At 34.6% G+C, this 20694-nt stretch overlaps 1 protein-coding gene and 1 long non-coding RNA gene across 2 annotated transcripts in view; one reads left to right on the top strand and one right to left on the bottom strand.

Moving 5' to 3' along the window:
• Positions 1–3898: 3898 nt before the first annotated feature.
• LOC126948038 (uncharacterized) overlaps positions 3899–20694 on the bottom strand; it is a 59544-nt gene continuing 42748 nt past the window's right edge. Inside the window, exon 3 of the long non-coding RNA XR_007723319.1 lies at positions 3899–4317. This is a non-coding gene — a long non-coding RNA (uncharacterized LOC126948038). The remainder of the gene's footprint in view (positions 4318–20694) is intronic.
• The window catches only part of OSTN (osteocrin), a 59539-nt gene continuing 46194 nt past the window's right edge, over positions 7350–20694 (top strand). Inside the window, exons 1-2 of the mRNA XM_050779282.1 lie at positions 7350–7416; positions 20567–20668. Coding sequence (XP_050635239.1) covers positions 20567–20668 — 102 coding nt within the window. The 5' untranslated portion in view covers positions 7350–7416. The remainder of the gene's footprint in view (positions 7417–20566; positions 20669–20694) is intronic.

Genomic DNA, 20694 nt, shown 5'->3' with positions numbered 1-20694 from the left:
ATAGGAGAGAAGGAATATCATGTCAACAATCATAAAAAGAAAGCTTTGTAGTGAGCAAATTAATATCAACATAATAATTTTAGTAGGGATAAAATGATAAATTACATAATGACAAAGGGGTATACACCTAATAAAGAGCTTAAAATTCATACAGCTAAAGCTGATACAATTAAAAACAAATAGAGAAATTTACAATTGTACTTAGAGACATAAGCACTCCTTCACCAGTAATTGAGAGAGCAAGTAGACAAAACTCATTAAAATATGGATTTGAACATTTGAACCAATGGAACTGTTAAGATTTGTAGAACAATCCTCTCAATAATGAAAATTATTTTTAAAGTACACATAAAACATCACCAATAGATGGTATATTTTTTACCATAAAACAAATGTTGACGAATTTAGAAGAATTGACAAAATACAAAGTATATTTACTGATAATAAAACAATTAAACTAAAAGTCAATAACAGAAAAAATATGGAAAATAATCAGCCATTTTGAAAATACATTACATATGTTTAAATGACCAACAATAAATTTTCAAATTAGAAAGTATTTCAAATTTGGCCAGGCGCGGTGGCTCACACCTGTAATCCCAGCACTTTGGGAGGCCAAGGTCAGTGGATCACTTGAGGTCAGGAGTTCGAGACCAGCCTGGTCAACATGGCAAAACCTTGTCACTACTAAAAATACAAAAATTAGCTGGGCGTGGTGGCAGCCACCTGTAATCCCAGCTACTTAGGGGGCTGAGGCAGGAGAATCACTTGAACCCAGGAGGCAGAGGTTGCGGTGAGCTGAGATAATGCCACTGCACTCCAGCCTTGGCAACAAAGCAAGACTCTGTTTCAAAACAGAACAAAACAAAAAAAGAAAATATTTCAAATTAAAAAAAAGGAAACAGAAAATATAAAAATATATAGGATGTAGCCAGAGTGGTGCTTAGAAAAAAAAAAATATAGTATGTATTAATCTGGTTTTGCATTGCTATAAAGAACTACATGTGACTGCATAATTTATAAAGAAAAGAGGTTTAATTTGCTCATGGTTCCAGCAGCTGTACAGGAAGCATGGCTGTGGAGACCTCAGGAAATTTATAATCATGGCAGAAGCCAAAGGGGAAGCAGGCACATTTCCATATGGCCACAGCAGGGGGAAAAGGAGAGAGGAGAGGTGCCACACACTTTTAAACAACCAGATCTCCTGAGAACTCTTTCACTATCGTGATACCAGCAAGGGGGAATCCCATCCCCATGATCCAATCACCTCCTACGAGGCCCCTCCTCCGACACTGGGGATTACAATTCAACATGAGATTTGGGTGGGGACACAAAACTTAACCATATCATAGCACTAAATCCCTATATTACAATACAAGAAATGTCTATAATCAGCAATTTAAGAAACTATCTTAAGATTCAAAATAAAAACCTATAGGAAAACTAAACCCAAATGAAACAAAAGGAAAGAAATAATGCAAAGTAAAATCAACAAAATAAAGTGATAAAAATAATATAGAAAATTAATTAAAGCAAATACTGATTTCTTGAATAAATTAAATTTATAAAATATTAGAATGAATAATCAAGAAAAAAGCTTAAAGAAGAATACTGTATGTACAACTATCATGTACTCATAAAAAAATACTGAATGGAGAATGAAATAGGGACATCACTACAGATCCCATAGCTATCAGAAGGACAAAATAAAAACAATATGAATACACTCTAATAATTAGTGAAATGGACATATTTAAAAGACACAACCTATAAGAGTGCATTCAGAAAAAAAAATAGCTAAAGTGATTAGTCCTATATCTATTAAATCATTTAAAGTTTTAGCTAGAAACCTTTCTACAATGACAACTAATGGCATGGATGGCTTCACCAGTGAATTCTCCAAATATTTAAGAAAGAAATAATGCAAACTCCACAAAAACCCTTCCAAAAAATAGATGAGGGTGTAATTCTCTTCACTCATTTTGCAAGATAAGCATAACCCTGATACTAAACATGAGAGATGAACTTTTTAAAAACAAAAGGCCTATATCCCTTATGAATAAAGATTGTTAAAAAAAATATATTAGCGCTTAAATTCAGCAATAAAGAAAACAGAAAACATATCATAATCAAGTGGAGTTTATCTCAGCAAAGTTGTAATTCATTAAATTAATATACAAAAAGCAAAACAATCTCAACAATTGAAACTTTTTTAATTGACAAAATTGAATCTTCATTTATGACCCTCCTTCAAATAAAAAAAAACACCAACAACTTTCAGGAAATTAGTAATAGGAGGAATCATCATCAACCTGAAAAAAGACATCTACAAAAAAACTACTGTTATTATTATTAATGATGAAAGAATTAATTTCTCCCCTCAACACCACCAATTGATAAGGGATGTTCATTCATTCCACATCTATTTGATATTGCGCTGGAGGAACTGGCTGAGGCAATAGATAATAAAAAATGGTAAGATACATACAGATTCAAAAGGGAGATATAACACTTTCTGTTTCCAAACAAGATGATTTTTTTACACATGTGTAATCTAAAGAAACTCACTGGAATAAAAAATAAGTTTACCAAGATCACTGAATAAAAGATCAATATATAATAATCATTCATATTTTATATAGTAGAAGTGAGCACTCCAAAATTGAAATTTTAAAAATTATAATTTACAAGAGCATCAAAGCATGAAATAATTAATAACTAGGGAAAAGTTTAACAAAATATGTACAATTTTTATGCTAAAATGGAAAACATTGTTAAGAGAAATTAAATATTTAAATAAAAGAGCAATATATCGGTCAGGTGTGGCGGCTCACGCCTGTAATCCCAGCACTTTGGGAGGCTGAGGCAGGCAGATCACTTTCAGTCAGGAGTTCAAGATCTGCCTGGCCAACATGGCAAAACCCCATCTCCACTTAAAGTATAAAAATTAGCTGAGCGTGGTGGCATGGGCCTGTCGTCCCAGCTACTTGGGAGGCTGAGGCAGGAGAATTTCTTGAACCTGGGAGGCAGAGGCTGAAGTGAGCTGAGATCTCAACCACTCCAGCCTGGTGGACAGAGTGAGACTCCATCTCAAAAAAAAAAAAAAAAAGCAATATATTATGTTTATGAATAAGATGACTCAATACTGATAAGATGTCAATAATTCTCCCCAAGTTTATCTATAAGTTCAATGAGATCCCAATCAAAACCCTAGCAGATTCTTTTTTTAAAAATCGATAGGCTGATCATAAACTTCATACAGAAATGAAAGGGCTTAAAATAGTCAAATGAATTTTGAAAATATTCTAGAAGAAAATGTAAGAGAAAATTTTTGCAAACTTGAGTGAGGGAATTATTTCTTAGGGCACAAAAACTTGACCCATTAAAAAGGGGCTAATAAATAGAATTTTGTTAAAGTTAAAAATGCCTGCTCGGTGAAATAAACTTATAAAAATGAAAAAAAAAAAAACTAGAGTAAAAAAAAAATCACAAAACACAAACCTTACAAAAATCTTGTATCCAGAATATATAAAGAACTCTCCCAACTCAATATTAAAAAATATTTGAACAGACAGGCTACCGAAGAAGATATGTAAGTACATGACAAGATTCTCAACATCATTACTTATTAGGGAAATATAAATTAAAATACAATGACATGTTTTACCCCTATACAATATTCAGAATGATTTAATTTTTTTAATGGCAATATCAAATGCTCGCCCTCATGCTGAGCAAATAGAACTCTTCTACACTGGTGGTGGGAAGGCAAAATGGTAGATCCATTTGGAAATCAGCTTAGCTATTTCTTAAGTTAAACATACACTTACCACATGATATAGGAATCCCCTGTCTATGTTTATGCTCAGGTGAAGTGAAAACATGTATTCACTCAAAGAACTCCACATTAATGTTTGTGGTTGCTTTATTCATATTTGTTCAAAACTGGAAACAACCCACATTTTCACCAATTAGTGAATGAATAAGCAAATTAGAGTACAGTCATCCAATAGAACAGTCATCCTTTTAAATATGCTCATACATGGCCAGGCATAGTGGCTCACACTTTTAATCCCAGCACTTTGGGAGGCCGAGGCAGATGGATCACTTGAGGTCAGGGGTTCGAGATCAGTCTGGCCAACAGGGTGAAATCTCGTCTCTACCAAAAATACAAAAAAAAAAAAAAAATTGCAGGGTTGTGGTGGTGCACGCCTACAGTCCCAGCTACTCAGGAGGCTAAGGCGGGAGAATCTCTTGAACCGGGGTGGTGAGCTGAGGTCACGCCACTGCATTTCAGCCTGGTGACAGAGGAAGACTCTGTTTCAAAAACAAACAACCAACCAACAACAAAAAAACAATGCTCATACATTTAACAACATAGATAAGACTCAAAAACATTATTCTAAGGGAAATAAATCCCAAATACTACATACTTTAAGTTTTATTCCTACAGCTTCTAGGAAAGGCACAAAAAGGGACAGAAATCAAATCAGTGATTGCCAGGACCTAGGGGTGGGGTAAGGGATTGACTGCAAAGAGGCATTTAGGAAATTTGGGGAATAATAGAAATGTTTTGTGTCTTGATTGTAGTGGAAGATACGCAGCATCTGCATTTGTCAAGACTCATCAAACTGTACGGTGTAAAAGAGTAAATGTTGTGCACATAAATCATACCTCAACAAACCTGACTTGAAAAACAAGCAGGAAATATTGGATAACAATGTGAATAACAGTGGCACTTTCACTTATACCTCAACAAACCTGACTTGAAAAACAAACAGGAAATATTGGACAACAATGTGAGTAACAGTGACATTTGCACTTATACCTCACCAAACCTGACTTGAAAAACAAGCAGGAAATACTGGATAACAATGTGAATAACGGTGGCATTTGCAGTCATATTCGTCTTTACAAAGGACCCAATTTGTGTTTCTCAGAGCACAGTTTTGAGGTTAAATGATGTATCGGGTCCCTTTTATCTACCCTCTTTCAATCTCTTTTCCAGTTTGGTTTCACCAAAAGGAAACACCACGCGAGATTGAAGAAAAAAAGTAGAGTGAAGTCTTGCGCTTATTTCATAGGTCCCATGCCCTCTGGTTTGCTCTTGACTTGCCATATCCCTTTGTGAAATGTCACACTTCTGCCGGACAACTTTCTCTACTCAGGATCCTTTGTCTCTGTGTCCCTGTAACTATCCTTGACTCTTCAGGACTGGGGTTCTCGATACCACATGATCTCTTCTAGTTCTTCTATATGATGTTCACATCACATTCTCTTCAAATTACTCAATCTGAATGCATCACCTCTTTCCTGTCAGATTCTGACCAATACAGATAGGAAAGTTCAACCCTTTGTCTCGTCACTTCTAAGCTAAGAAGACTTGGGCTATCCATTTTACGATTTGAGCTTTAGTTTTCTCATCCATTATATTTGAAAAAGTATACTTCCTTGGCAAGGTTGTTATGGGAATTAAATCATGACATCCTAGCTGAAAAAGTTGTCATTAATATTTTCTCCCTTTCTCATCTTAGTCTCTCCCCATCCAACACTGAATATTTATTCTCTGTATCTTCTCATTTATTTGCATGTTCCCGTTTTTCCTCTCTCTTTGAAGGTAATGGAATTTTTCTATCCTGTATAAATGCATAAGTAAATCACATAGAGGTGTATAATATACAGAAGGCTGTATAAATGGCTTAAATGTACCATGGATGTTCCTGGAATAAACTGTTGCTATTTCTACTGCTGCAGGACAGTTAAGTCAAACTTTTGAATTAGGTCAACAAAATCCACAAATAGGGTGGAATCTTTGGACTGTCTAAGCAGGGACAGATCTGGAATAAATCAGCCACAGATATCACTTGTCGGCATGCTAAGAGAGGCATTTCAAATAAGGATAGAAGGTATGTCAATAATATTGGCTTCTGGTAACATTACGATGCATCCATTAATTCTATATTGAGAGTTTTCCATCATGTGGATTCAAGCTAATATAATTGTTTTATGGCAGTAATGTCTAAACAAAGGTCCACAATTAGGCTGTATTTTTATCTTGATTTGTGAACTGTGTCTGCCAACTACTCAAATTTCAAGCTTGTTGACACATATGTTATCCCTGGAAACCCTTCATAAAAATGAAGCATTTTACTGTCCCACCAAGTCTGTGTGCTCTGGTCAGTTGCCTCATCTAGATCCAAATTAACCATGTAATTGTTCTTATACTAGTGAGTAGTATTTTAAATGCCCTTTTTAGGGAAACCAAAAAGAAGAAATTTATTTGTTTTTGTGCAAAAATATAATCTGGTTTGGATTCTCTTTTCTAGCTTTTAAAGTAGTGAGACAGAATGCAGTTGTGGGGAAAGAACTGGATATGGAATTAGGAGGATCTGCATTTGAAATCCAGCTCTGCGACTGCTTCTTAGCTGTGTGATCTCATAAAGTCACTTAATTTATCTGAGCCTCGGCCTCTTTACCTGTCAGATGGGGACCCTCTGGTGAATCAAATGAGCCATTAATAATCTAATAAGATAGCATGTTACCTTTATAAGTTAGTAATTCATTTTAAAAAATAATTTGTGCATGTAAGGATGCAAATGTGATTAGTAAGAGATAGGAATGGAGGAAACCTTCTGCCAAAGGCAGGAATATTTTGGTTAAAAGGAAATTAAAGTACCGAAGAACAAGAGCAAGATAAAAATGATTACAACGTCTTCATTTATAGCTCACATGTCACAGCTCAGTATTTATAGGTTTGTTAGTGACAGCCTTCCCAGTATAGCAATGTTAATTACGAAGTAGCTGTCATTGTGTTTCACTGACACAGCACTGTGCACCTGACTGAGGCTGAAACTACTCATTATTTCCATAGCTGATCATTTAAAGGTCCAAAAATTATACCAATATATCAGTTTGTGTCTGATTGTAATCTCCCTAAATCATACTTTGAGATTCCCTGGTGATCTGGTGATTTTTAACAAATCTTAGTGCATTTTATTTCCCAAATATGATTTGTAATAACCAGAGCTGGACTAAAACCTCAGGAAGAGGTGATGGGTGTGAAACTGAACACAATACTAAATCTATACTTAAATTTTCCAGAGCCTATATTTCTATTGCTATTTAAATGCCATGATCAAAGCAATAGATAGACTAAATATGGAGGGAAAGGAGGGAGGGAGAAACTGAAGAAGGGAGGGAGAGGGAGGGAGAGAAAGAGATTGAAGAGAGGCTTGGGAAAATGCTCAGTGGAAAATCTGTAGAAATGATGTAAGAGAAAGCAAAGGCAGGGATTGGAGTAAGGGGTGTATAACTGAGACTATAAAAACTCAGAGAGAAAACTCACCATCAGGGCTGAGTTTTGGAGAAACTGCACAGACAGTACTCTAAAGTTAGAATCTCCTGATTTTTCACAAGGTAAGTTATATGTAAAAATTGATAAAGATTTAGTGCTTTTTTTCTTTTAACTATTATTTTTACTTTCACAGACTCTTTAAATGTTTTGATTACACTTGATTTTCTTAAAATTAGAAAATTTTTTGGTAATATTTCCCTCTCTAAAATGAGTAGAAAAAGATATTTTTGTAATGCAAACTTAAGGTAGAACTAATTGCTTACTCAGATATTTCATATGTATTACATTGCTTTTTGCTTTTCTTCCATTTCAAAACAAAGAGAAAGTGAATGCAAAATAATAATTCTATATATGTGTTAATAGTATTATTTTGCTTTCCTCAAAATTGTTTAATATTAGAAAAATGTTTAACATAGAAGAGTGGTCTAAACAACCTAGATAAAAAAGAAAGGTTTTTTCTCATTATTTCTATCAAGATTGGAACTTAGGAAACATCCCTAAACTAAGGAAATTCTATATCTTATGTTCTTAAAACCTAATGCATCTTCTCTTTTTCTCCTTATACGTTAAATATGCAAATGTAATCTTAATAACATAGTTGGAGTAGACCTAGAGTATGTCTATTCTTCAGTATTTGTAGTGCTCTTGCTAGTCAATGATTGAATTGAGAGTTAATCTGAACCATACATCTGAGTTCTGTTTGAGAAGAAATTTAAAATTTTATTTCAGGTTTAGTGTGCACTCAATGAATTCAGTTCTAACAGTTCAAATGTTGTTTCTTTGAGTAACAGACTCTATAGGTTTAGGAATGTGATTATTATTTGTTTATGAGTTTTCCTTCTAAAAATTTAACATTTTTGAGAATGAATTAGGGTGATTTTAATGCCTATATAAGTTATAGAATTGATAATGTTATACCAAAAACATCAGGGACATTCTGTGTCTTCTGTTACTTTGGTACTACTCTTCAGCACTCTTACAGAACTTTTCTAAGGAGCACTTTCTGTAGATAACAGTTCAGGTCTCCTTCATGTAAGTGAATTTTACTATGGCTTCATTCAAAAATTATTTAGAGTCTTGAAGGTTGACATTTGCGTTCTCCCTCTTATTTCCCAGAATTTTTAACTGATTATTATATAATGAATAATGAGCAGTAGACAAGAAGATATCTTCAGTTGATTGGGCACGGGAACCTCAGAGCTTTCATTTTAACTTCAAATACTCTCAATGATTTGAACATTTGATTAATAAAATTAGATTAATTGGACTTGTCTCAAAAAATAACTCGAAGTAAAAAATCCTAGTTTATCATTCTAGCTCTGCTATAATCCACCTATACAACTTCAGGCAAGACTGAAGCACAAATTAAGGCTTGATAACATTGTATCTTGTCCTTGTGAAAAGGACAAAAAAAAAATAGAAGTGCTAGGGATACTGAGTATAAAAATATTTGAGGAAACCCCCATGTCAATCAGTTTTCCCTATATTAGAGAATAAAATCTCAGTATCACAGAATCTTAGGATTAATCTTTAGAGCTAATTTAACTGTTTTGCCAATATTTCATTTACTATGACTGTTACCTACAAGCAACTTTTGCTTAGATTCAATAGTTCAGTCAGAGAAATACAACCTTTGGAGGCAGAAAACTAGACTTCGAATTCTAGGTCTGACTTCAACAGCTGTATGGACAAATCATTCAGCTTCCCTGAAGCTTTATTCTCCTCCCCTCAGGAGTTTGTGAGGATACAATAGGTAAGCTACAACAAGGTGCTAACTCTGGGTATCTCTCTTAAATGAACCAGCTCTCCAAATGGCTTAAGAGCTCTCAGATTAAAGGCATTTTTTTAGCTAGCCCTTTCTCTTCTTTCTTCAAATAAGTGTCATGGTTCATCCCTGGAGCAGTGACCACTTCTTCCTTATTGCCACTACTTCAGCTCAGGCCTTAATACAAACCATCTCCTCCCTCCAGTAACAATGCTTCTGCCACCACCTTCTGCTCCCTCTTCCTCTTCAACCATTTCTATATTATTATCTTCTTTCCTCTCCCTTGAGCAGGTTCATTCTCTCTGAGTCTCACTTTTTCCATCTATTAATTGAGGGTATTAAATTTGACAATTTTTAATGATTGCTTCCTCTGTTTCTAAAATTCTATATTCCTATGATACCTAAGGCTATAAATATGTGAAAATTCCACTTTAAAAATATTATATATAATGGTATTAAAAATTCACTTTAGGTGGCACGACTAGAGCTAGAAGAATAATGATGCCTCAGTACAGCTGGGCTTTCTTTTGTTTCTTTCCCAGGATTACATTTTCTATAGTTGGAAGCAATTTTTATAGAAATATTATTACTCAAAATAATGATAATGCACCAAATGTTAGAGTTATTTCTATCTCTCTATAGTGAACTTTTCTACCGCCATTCAATATTATTTTTCTTTCTATATTTTATTTTCTATCACTCTGCCATAATTCTAGATTTTGAGGACTAATTTTGTTCCTTAAAACGAAGGATAAAAATATTTTTTCATAAAAATTAAAAAGTAAAAACATTTTGAAAAGTTGCCATATTTCAAAGGCAATATCACGATGGTGATAACTGTTATTTATTGAGTAACTAATTTATGCATGCCGCTTTACCCAGATTACTTCTGATCTTCATACTAAGCCTACAAATTAGGTCTTTCCCCTATTTTTCTGAAGAAGATGTTAAAACAAAAAGGCTAAATGACATGCCTAATCAGCATTCAGATCCAGGTCTATGTAACTTAAGAGCCAGCCTATTTCTACTAATTCACTTTGTTGTATTAGAAAATGTACATACAATACTAGAAGTTAGGAGACCAGATTTCTAAAGTAACTCAGCTTGTCTCGGTTCACAGATTTTTAAAAAATAGAATTATAATGTTTTCTATATAGCTCTAACATGACTTGTAAGGATGACAGCAGATTAATTTCAAGATAATAAAGCCCTATGCAAATGTTATTTTTTGAAAAGGTTATGTATGACAATTCCATTTGAAGAAAGTGGAAGCATTCCAGAAAGGGTCTGCTCTTGCAGAACAAAATCCCTAAGCAGGGCAAGTGGTTGAGGAGTTTCCACCTGAACCAGGCTGTGAGCAACCGGAAGACAGAGAATGCGTCTTCTTTACTTTTATATCCCCAGTGTCTGACATGCAGTTTATGCCTAATAAATGCATCCTGCTGTTGAGTATTATAAAATTTATATTTTTGCCCCTTTGTTTACATGTTAGAGGTACTTTTCATTATTATGTAATGATGATGTAAGATTTTGATCAAATATTTTATATAAGTACGAAGTGGGGTAAACGGTGAAGGGGGTTGTGATATTCCACATTAACTTCAGATTTAAATATGCTATATTTAACTTAATTTATCCAATTTTACCCTCGGAAAGCCTTTTAATGCTGCATAAAAAATTGCCTATGTATAGAATGGCCAGCTGATATGTGCAACTCTGTTAGCTTTTCCCTATGTACAGTTTTAAAGCTATTTTTCCATTAGTGGCCATTAGAATTAAACAACAAATTTCCTTAACAGAATTGCCTACAATCATACACTAATGTTATTTTCTATTTTTAAGTAACATAGTTTTATATCAAGAAATATTTAGTTATTTGGGGATTTAGGTACAGATTAATGTATGAAAAAGAGAAATCCTAACGTTTAGAGGAATGATCATTGGAGGTTAGTGATGCATGTAACTTTCATTAGAATGAGAATCTGTGATGTGAAATACTAAAGGATATATCAGGATTCCAGCATGAACTTCATCACATTTTACTGTAAGTGTAGAAACATAGGCTAATCTGTTATCTTCCCTCTACCTTGGTTTTCATATCAAGAAAGCTGGGATATTAATAACTGCCCTGCATTCCTGTTTACCTTCCACATAAGGCTGCTTCATGCATTCATTCAATGCATACATTTGACCCTATGCCAGGCATTCTGTTAGGTGCTTAGATGCAATGGTGAACATGACATGGTCTCTGCCCTAAATGAGTTTGTAACAACTAAACACTTTGTGAAACATCCAGATCTGGGTGTTTAAAATAATAATGGAATCTTTCTTTAAAGTGGCATTGTAGGTTTCCGGCTTCTTAATTTTTGCAAGAAAGAGACTAGTAGTATTAATCACAAATCCAAACAGAAGGGAAAAAAAAAAAAACAGGCAGAGATACTTAAAAATAAAATTTTAAGATTTTGAAAGGCTAAGTGTCTAAAAAAAGTGAAAGTGGTGCCAAATAGAATAAATCAGTTAACACATGTTCTAGTAATTTATCATTGTTCCTAATTTGTTGCCTTCAGGAAAAGTCATTTTAAAATGTAGGTGTCTGCCACATTAATAACATTGCATCCATAAAAATATTACTTTATAAAAAAAATTTGTTTGGGAGATGGAAAAAGGTTTTACACTTACACAAATAGGTTATGCTCGAAAGAGCATGAAACTGGGAGTCTGAAAATGAAAATTGTTGTTCTGGCTCTTCTAACTGGTTTTGTGACTTTGGAAAATTTGCTACTGCCAATTGAAGAGCACCGACAAATGGGAAGAACACATTCCTGATATTTTAATTTTTTTTTTTTTTTTTTTTTTTGAGATGGAGTTTTGCTCTTGTGGCCCAAGCCATTGCAATGGTGCAATCTCAGCTCACTGCAACCTCCGCCTCCTGGGTTCAAGCGATTCTCCTGCCTCAGCCTCCCGAGTAGCTGGGATTACAGGCACGTGCTGCCACACCTGGCTAATTTTTTGTATTTGTAGCAGAAACGGAATTTCACCATATTAGCCAGGCTGGTATCAAACTCCTGACCTCAGGTGATCTGCCCACCTCGGCCTCCCAAGGTGCTGGGATTACAGGTGTCAGCCGCCGCGCCCAGCCAGTATTTTAATTTTTTTTTTTAACAAGAAATGTTAAATTTCTCAATCTCAACTTGCTCCTTTTTTTTCAGGAATCCAAAACATAAATTACCATTACATAATTTATTAAAAATAGAAAATTTCAGAAGGAAATTCTTAAATAAATGGCTATGCACCATGAGTATTTCTCAAATGTATTTTTTAGGAGGATGATATAGATGATGTATATGATAGTGACAGGGGCTACAAGCCACTAGCAATCTTCAATTGCTCTTGGGTGAAAATCCTCAATGATTTTAAATCTCTAATTTGAGTTTATGATGATCCCAAATTTCTTACCCATTTCTAAGCTTCTAAGTGCCACAGCCACACTCAGTTGCCTTGCTTGTGAGGCAAAGTTCATTAGAGACTGGAACCGCAGTTTCAATAAAAAAAGAGACCACAATGGCGGGAGGTCCCAATCTTTGCTTTCCAGCAGGTAAGTCTCTCAATCATCTGGGTGCTTCCCTAATCAAAGAAAGCTAGAAAAACCTTCTTTAAAACTTTGTTCAAGTATTGTCACTTATTGAAATATCGAGATTACCTGTATAACGACAAACTACAATTTATCCTTTTGGTTTTTTCAATGTAAGTTTTGCAGATTGTCTCTGTGAGTGGCTCTAAGTTCCCTAAGTGACTGTTGAGTGTAAATTTTGTGTTTACAGAAAAAATTTGGCTTCAAACATCTGCCTTCAGCTACATAACAATCACTTCAAAACAATTATTTTTAATCATGTTTTAAAATATAATATTTTCAAATTATCTTATAGTTTACAAAATGTTTCTACGTACTATTTTAGTTTCCATTGCAAAGTTTTTAGTTATAATAAAATACAAATTAAAATAGTGTAGTTTTCTCATAGATAAATTTATATCCTCATATATTTTTAGCAAACAGTATTAAATATAAACTTAAAAGGTTTATTTCTTTTATTTGAACTCTAAGCTAATTCCATACTTTGTGCTCTTTGTAAATTAATTTAAGATCAACTAAAATTAAATAACTTACATTTTGTGAAGAAAATCAGTTTCATCAGACAGTTTTGACAATGTTGGAGTCTTGTTCAAGATCATTAACCCATTAAGGAGCACAAATAAAACTCTGATCCCTGTCCTTCAAGTCTGAGCCTGAGTTTTTCCCCAGCATAATGTTGAATATCTATATATTGTCTGAAAGAGGTTTGTTTTTTGAATATTTATTCTTTCACTGATGGAGGATTTTGGGAGTTAACATCATGTAAAAAAATATGTATACATGTATATACAACCTCCACCAATATCACACATATTTGTGACATTGGTGGAAGTTGTAGAGGTTTGAAAATTCTTATTATCAAAAATTCCTATTTTGTCTTCACCAATTTTATATCTACTAAAATTAAGATCATGATTACTGAGAAAATATTCAAATGATTATTTTATCTTGAAAGACTGTTAATTCAAAATGCAGGCGAGTAGTACTCAATTATTTTTAAATTATTAATATTATTTTTGTTATTTGCAACATTTCTATCTGATAACCAAGTTAAATATCATACCAGCTTTTCTTTCTCTCAGCTTAAAAGAGAGGATATAACTGCGTTCTATGGCATCTGGAACCTCAGTTCTAACACTTTTTGTTTTGAAAGGGTAGGGAAACGAGCATACTGACTTATGCATGATAGGAAAAAAAGAGAAGTAAGAAAAAAATCCTAAGTAAGGCTGGGCACAGTGGCTCATGCCTGCAATTCCAGCACTTTGGGAGGCTGAGGCAGGTGAATCACCTGAAGTCAGGAGTTCGAGAACAGCCTGGCCAACATGGCGAAACCCTGTCTCTAGTAAAAATACAAAACTTCGCCGGACACACTGGCAGGGCCTGTAATCCCAGCTACTCGGGAGACTGAGGCAGGAGAATCACTGGAACCCGGGAGGCAGAGGTTGCAATGAGCCAGGATCGCGCCTCTGCACTCCAGCCTGGGCAACAAGAGCAAACTCCATCTCGAAGAAAAAAAAAAACCTAAGTAAACATTTTAAAATATATTACCATATGTCATCAATTTTGCCTCCATTTAACATCTCTGAAATTGGAATTAGTCTTACATTGATAAGCATATCAATTTACTTGATGGCATTGGTTTTTTTTTTTTTCTTAAATGTTCTTAAAAATTGAATGTCTGACCATAAGCGACATCCAAAAATCAAGGATTTGGAGGTTCTTTCTTTTCAGCTAGAAATACTTGATTTAAAAAATACGGAAAGTGAAAGAGGGAAATATTTGTGTCACAGCCTAGATGCAATTTTTTGCATAAACTGGCTGATTTGAGAAACTATCAAGTCAGTTTTCCTAGCTAAATCTGCACTATTACCATTACCTACATGTTGAGTGTCTGCACTTTTACCAGAAAATAGCCAGCTTCACCAGTGAACTTTAAAAGCCAGAAGCAACATTAGAGGTCAGTTAGACCATCTCCATTTTACTTGGTCTAGAGAGGAAAGTGTTTGCCCAACATCACATCATTAAGTAGCAACAGAGGCAGTGAAGAGCCTGAGTCTCAGAACCCTTGCCTCAGGTCTTTTTTTCCATTACAGCGAGCTATGCAGACTTTGTGTTAAGCACTGTCCCTTTTAGGCCTTTTCCTAAAACAAAAAATTATTGTCACTGTGTCATTTATTATTCCTGAGAGATTATAACTTAATGGAGTGGGGTAAGAACGTACTATGTTTTACAGATTTACTTATGAGCCAAGCTGACTCACGACTTGCCTGGAAGAACACCAGTAGTTCAATGAGGGAAGATTTTAGACGGTGTTGTCGGCAGGCACACATGGTCATTTCATGGTGTCAGAACTAAGGCCCCTTTATAAAATATCCTGCTAAATCTCTTAAATGTATGTGCTCTGTCATGGTGAGAAGAGAAAGTGAAGAAAATGTAGCCACTGAATTAGTTTGTAAATCCTTTAATTAAGTCCTTTATTTTAAATTTTTGTTCAAATGAGACTGGAGTCTATTTTGAGTATTTCCAATCAAGGTATTAGGGTAAATAATTAAAAATTTCTGGACAATATCAAGATTTACCCATAAACCTAGTACTTTTGTGAATTTCTAATTGTTGGATCAACTATCCATAAGTCAGATGTTAATCATAAATTTGCAGGTTGAAGAGAAATGTCCTTTACACCTGACTTATTTTTTTCCTTCAACACCAGACTTCACATGCTGATAGTTTAAAAGTCTTATTGATTAACAGGTGCATGAGACCCCATACTGGCTCACATTGCTTCCCTTTTTCAGCCTAACCATCTCTAACATTTACACCTCTCATAGCAGTTTGCTCTTTCTTTCATAGATCAGTGATTTTCAATCTCTTTTTGTCTGCCCTAGCCCACTTGAGAGATTTTTTTCACAATGATAATGGCTCATTGTGACACTGATTCCTACTAATAAAAACATCTTTCTTCATCTTAACAGGCTTCTCGTTAAACTCTGGTTTAAATATAATTAAACCACTTTTTCTTTATTGCTGGAATTTCAGAACCTTTCATGTGAATTGGAACTCTTAACACCTCTTTAAAAATGTACGATATATCCCAAATATAAATGACAAAATTTTATACCTCCTGACAAAACTTTATACTTCACCGCCTTATTCCATATACCATCGTTCTAGCCAGTTTGAAAGATCCTTTCAGGGCGTAATCAATTCTTACATTTGGAAAGTCCTTAAAATAAAGCATAAGATGTTATACAATATGTTTGTTTATTCAGCAGAATTACTTGAAACGTCAAAACACGTACTAGTCCAATTGTCTAAAAAACCAAGGAAGTACACAGATAATCTTCTTATAAGGCAGATTCTATGGCTGCTGTTTCTTTTGAAACTCCACACTATCCAGAGAAATATTACTCAAAAATTACTTTTAAAAAATGATGTGCTAAAAAAATGCAAACACCTTTACTTTGGTGTATTCATGCAGTCAATGAACATCCTTTCACTGAACCTTCTGTGATCTAGAGTATACATGGTGCCTAGGAGATTTTAAATCATGGGCTATATTTATCCACTATCAACAAAATAGGAAAATGGGGCTGAACTTAGACTTTTCCTTTCCTCCCTATAATTTCCTCCGTTTCTAATTTTGGAGCAATCAAGTTTCAACTAGTTAATCAAATGTCTTTTGTGTGGCAGGTGCCAAGGTGTTTGTTTTCGTTAGTGTACCAAATGCCATATTTAGGAACTTGGCCTTTTGGTTAACTGGCTACAAGTATGGCTTTAAACCATTAAATGTGTGTATTTAAACTCAGCATTTATTTTTACATCTCCTTATCCAAATAATCAGGATGTGGTTATCTGTAACATGATACATCATGATTTTTTCCTATGTACACCCAAGCACAAAAATATATACCTCAGACATAATCATCAATATTATAAACACTAATCATCCTGTGCCATTTATAAGATTACAGAGATGAGGAGAAACCTGGTAAGTGAAATGTACATAAAAATAGTTAAAGGAAATCCACATGGAAAGACATATAAAATTGGGCAATTTTCACATTTGAAACCTATTTTTATGATAAAAAGCAAGAAAGGAAAACATAAACAACTGTAGTTTGTCTTTGATTAAATGGGACAACAATTTCTTTTAAAAAGATATATCAGGCCAGGCATGGTGGCTCACGCCTATAATCCCAGCACTTTGGGAGGCTGAGGCAAGTGGATCACATGAGGTCAGGAGTTCAAGAACAGCCTGGCTATCGTGGTGAAACTCTGTCTACTAAAATACAAAAAATTAGCTGGGTGTGGTGGTGGGCGCCTGTAATCCCAGCTACTCAGGAGGCTGAGGCAGGAGAATTACTTGAACTTGGGAGGCAGAGGTTTCAGTGAGCTGAGATTGCGCCATTGCTCTCCAGCCTGAGCAATAGAGTGAAACTCCGTCACAAAAAAATAAATAAATAAGATATATCAGAGATATGAAATCATTTAAAAAATACAGTTATGTTCTTAGTATGTCCTCCTTTATGTAAAGTGAAAGAGACATCAGCAAAATCAGGAGAAGAAGAATACAATTAAGTAGCTGGCTTCCTAAAGTAATCACTAATGCAGGTTTGGGTTGATATTTTCATCAGATAACTATTGCATTCTTATTGGTTATCTTCCCAGATTAGAGACATAGTTTACTGGGTTGTTTTTGGGTTTTTTTTGTTTCTTATGCTTACGGAAAATCTCAGTTCAGATATCAAGTTAGTGAAGAGAATACAGAGAAAATTTACTGCTCCCTTCTAGAAAAAATGGAATACAGAGAAGTTGCTAGTAACTAGCATTATGAGACAAGATTCTGAAGTAGACTAATTGGTGTCAAAATGAACAACTATTTCAGACATTACATGAAAATCAAAACGATGTTTGATAAATAAATGTTATAGACAGTGCTAAAATATTGTATCTCCATTTTTTTCTTAACCAACATAGTTAATCCAGATACTATTCTGTTTACATAAAACATTTGTTCACATGCCAGCATGTAACATTTATTATTAAAATCTACGCTGTTTAATAGTGACAAGTTGGTTTTTGTTGTTGTTTTCTTAGGAATGTGGGCAAAAGTTTTATAATTTTTTCCATTTCTTGCGTTTGAAATACTCTTTGATGACATCCTAGGCCTAAAATTCTTTGCCATAGACCTTAACTGCTACACAACTGCAATCAACCACTTGTCAGGGGCTTCCCTCTCCGTAAGTTTTACAGAGGCTGACTGTATTGGTCCATTCTCACACTGTTATAAAGAAATACCTGAGAATGGGTAATTTATAAAGAAAAGAGGTTTAATTGGCTCACAGTTATGCAGGCCGTACAGGAAGCATGGCTGGGGAGGCCTCATGAAACTTAAAATTGTGATGGAAAGCAAAGGGGAAGCAGGCATGTCTTCACATGGCCAGAAGAGGAGGAAAAAGAGAGGAGAGGTGCTATACACTTTTAAACAACCGGATCTCGCAATAACTCACTATCAGGAGAGAACAGCACCAAAGGGAGAATCTGTCCCCATTATCCAGTCATCTCCCTCCAGGCCCCACCTCCAGCACTGGAGGCAACTCATGGCAGTGGGTTAGCAGTGGCAGGCACTCGAGCCTCTGCCTCTATGCAAACTCACTGGGGGCAAGGAAAGAGCCACAGTAACAAATTCTTCAAGAAAATGTCAAAAACAATCTTGGTACACACCCAAACAAATGTCATTATTAAGGAAATATTTATTGATGCCTCTTATTCTTTTGCATACAGATTATAAATAATAAATGAGACAGAAGGGGTATGCATGAATGGATTCAATCCTCTCAAAGCTCTTTGGAGATGGGAATTCCTTCTCATTTCACAAAGGAGTATAATGAAGCTTGAGTAGAGTAAATGATACATATTCAAGGTTACACTGATACTAAAGCAAAAACATGACTCAAATCCAATCTTACAGATTCCATTCTAGCACCCACTTTCTCTTGACTTCCAGCAGGTTTCCCAAATGATTTTTTTTTTTTAAGAAAATAGAGTTTCTTGAGACTTCTTGTTCACAAAGGATGCATTTGGAAGGCTTTCCCACTGCCATGTACTAAGCAGCAAAACTTGGGTTCAGGCCGACTTTGTTCTAGCTCACACTCCACGATCTTCCCTCAGTAGAGCAAGGCCCCATTTTACCTACAGTTTTGTAACTGCCAGTAGTCAAACTAGCAGCAGGTCAGCCTGATGTAGGCCATAGATGAGCTTTAGTTGGCTGGATAGTGGCTTTTTAATCTAAAAAGTCAGACATATATAAATAAAGCATCTTTGTGCTCACTACCCAGAATTAACACGTGTAAGATTTTTACATATTTGCTTTAAATTAAATATAGATTAAAAACTGATTCCCTTATGCTTTTTCTATCATTGTACTCACTTTTTCATCTCTGCAGAGGTAATCATAATCATGAATCAAGTTCCATTGGTTTATATTTTATGTGTTATATTCCAAAATATATGGTATTGCTTTGGGCATTTACAATACTTTCCGTTTCTCCACAAAACCGTTTTGTGAAATCCATGCATACAGACAAACATACATTTAAGTTATTTGTTTTAACAGTAAATATGTATTTAAGTCATTTACTTCAAGTCAGTAGTTGGAATAAATCTCAATTAATAAATCTATTTTCTCTTGAATGGGGCACTGGGTTGATTCCAGTTTTTGACTACTATAAACAGTGAGGCTATGAACTTTCAGATACATGTCTCCATATAAACACTGACAGCTTCTCAGGAATACACACATACCTAGAAGTGAAATAAATGTGTCCTAGGTAAGAGATAAGCATTTTAAACCTTTTCATAGTGTCCAGTTTTCTCCAAATGATTGGATTCATTTTCAACTCCACCAGAATTTTTTGTGATATTGTTTCCCGAAACCATTCTAACATTGCAAGGTTGATCAACTTCTTGCCAATCTAATGTGTGTAAATGGCATTTTGCTTCTATTTTTATTTGAATTAAAGAGATTGTATGTATTGTGGAAGGTTTTGTTCATTCACTTCTCTTTTCTATGAAATGTGTATTCATAACTTTGCTCCATTTTTATTTAGTTGTGTGTCTATCTTTAAAGTTACATTTAAAGGGTTTATTTACATTTTCCAAATGCTAATCTTTCTTTTATGTATATATTGAAAATACCTTCCATTAAGTAATTTGTCTTTGGATTTTTTATTGTATCTTTATGTAATTTTTCAATTTTGATATAATAACATCTGACAGTTTTTTAATAACAATTTTGAATCTTGCTTATGAAATCCTGACATAACACAAGGACATAAAGAAATTCTCCTAATTGATGGTGGGGGTTTTGAAATTTTGAACTTAAATCTTTTTAGACACTATAGTGTCTCTGGTTCACCATAGACCCAATCAGGACTTATTCTCTAATGCCTTGCCACTGTTACAAATTTCTCCTCAGGTACATATATAATGTCTTAATCTCTAGATTTGAGAGTAAAAAAATAAAGTTACATTAGCTGTATTTCTCAGATTGTGGGTTAGTTTGAATTAAATTATTGTTATAGCTGTACAACCCTAATCCAGGGTCTCCATGGAAAAGAAACCTTGACAAAATTCATTCTGGGGGATGGACAGCTTCTATTACATATTATTTACGTTTTGTAGAGATGTGCTCCAATAGACCGAAGCTGAATAATTTGGCTTACCATTTGCCTCTAACAGTCCTTTTAGGAGCTTTTGGTTTTTATCTTTACATTCCAAATGAATCAATGCTAACTATGACATATATAACCCTCAGATGCTGGACTGGAGATTGGCAAGTGCACATTTCATCCTGGCTGTGACACTGACACTGTGGAACTCAGGAAAAGTCCTCTCAGTAGATGTAACAACAACAGAGGTAATGGAAACTAACTTAGAGAAATA

The sequence above is a fragment of the Macaca thibetana genome, chromosome 2, assembly GCF_024542745.1.
Source record: "Macaca thibetana thibetana isolate TM-01 chromosome 2, ASM2454274v1, whole genome shotgun sequence".
In the NCBI taxonomy this organism is placed as follows: Eukaryota; Metazoa; Chordata; class Mammalia; order Primates; family Cercopithecidae; genus Macaca; species Macaca thibetana.
Note: the sequence above shows the minus strand (reverse complement) of the source record. Positions and strands in the feature narration are given on the sequence as shown.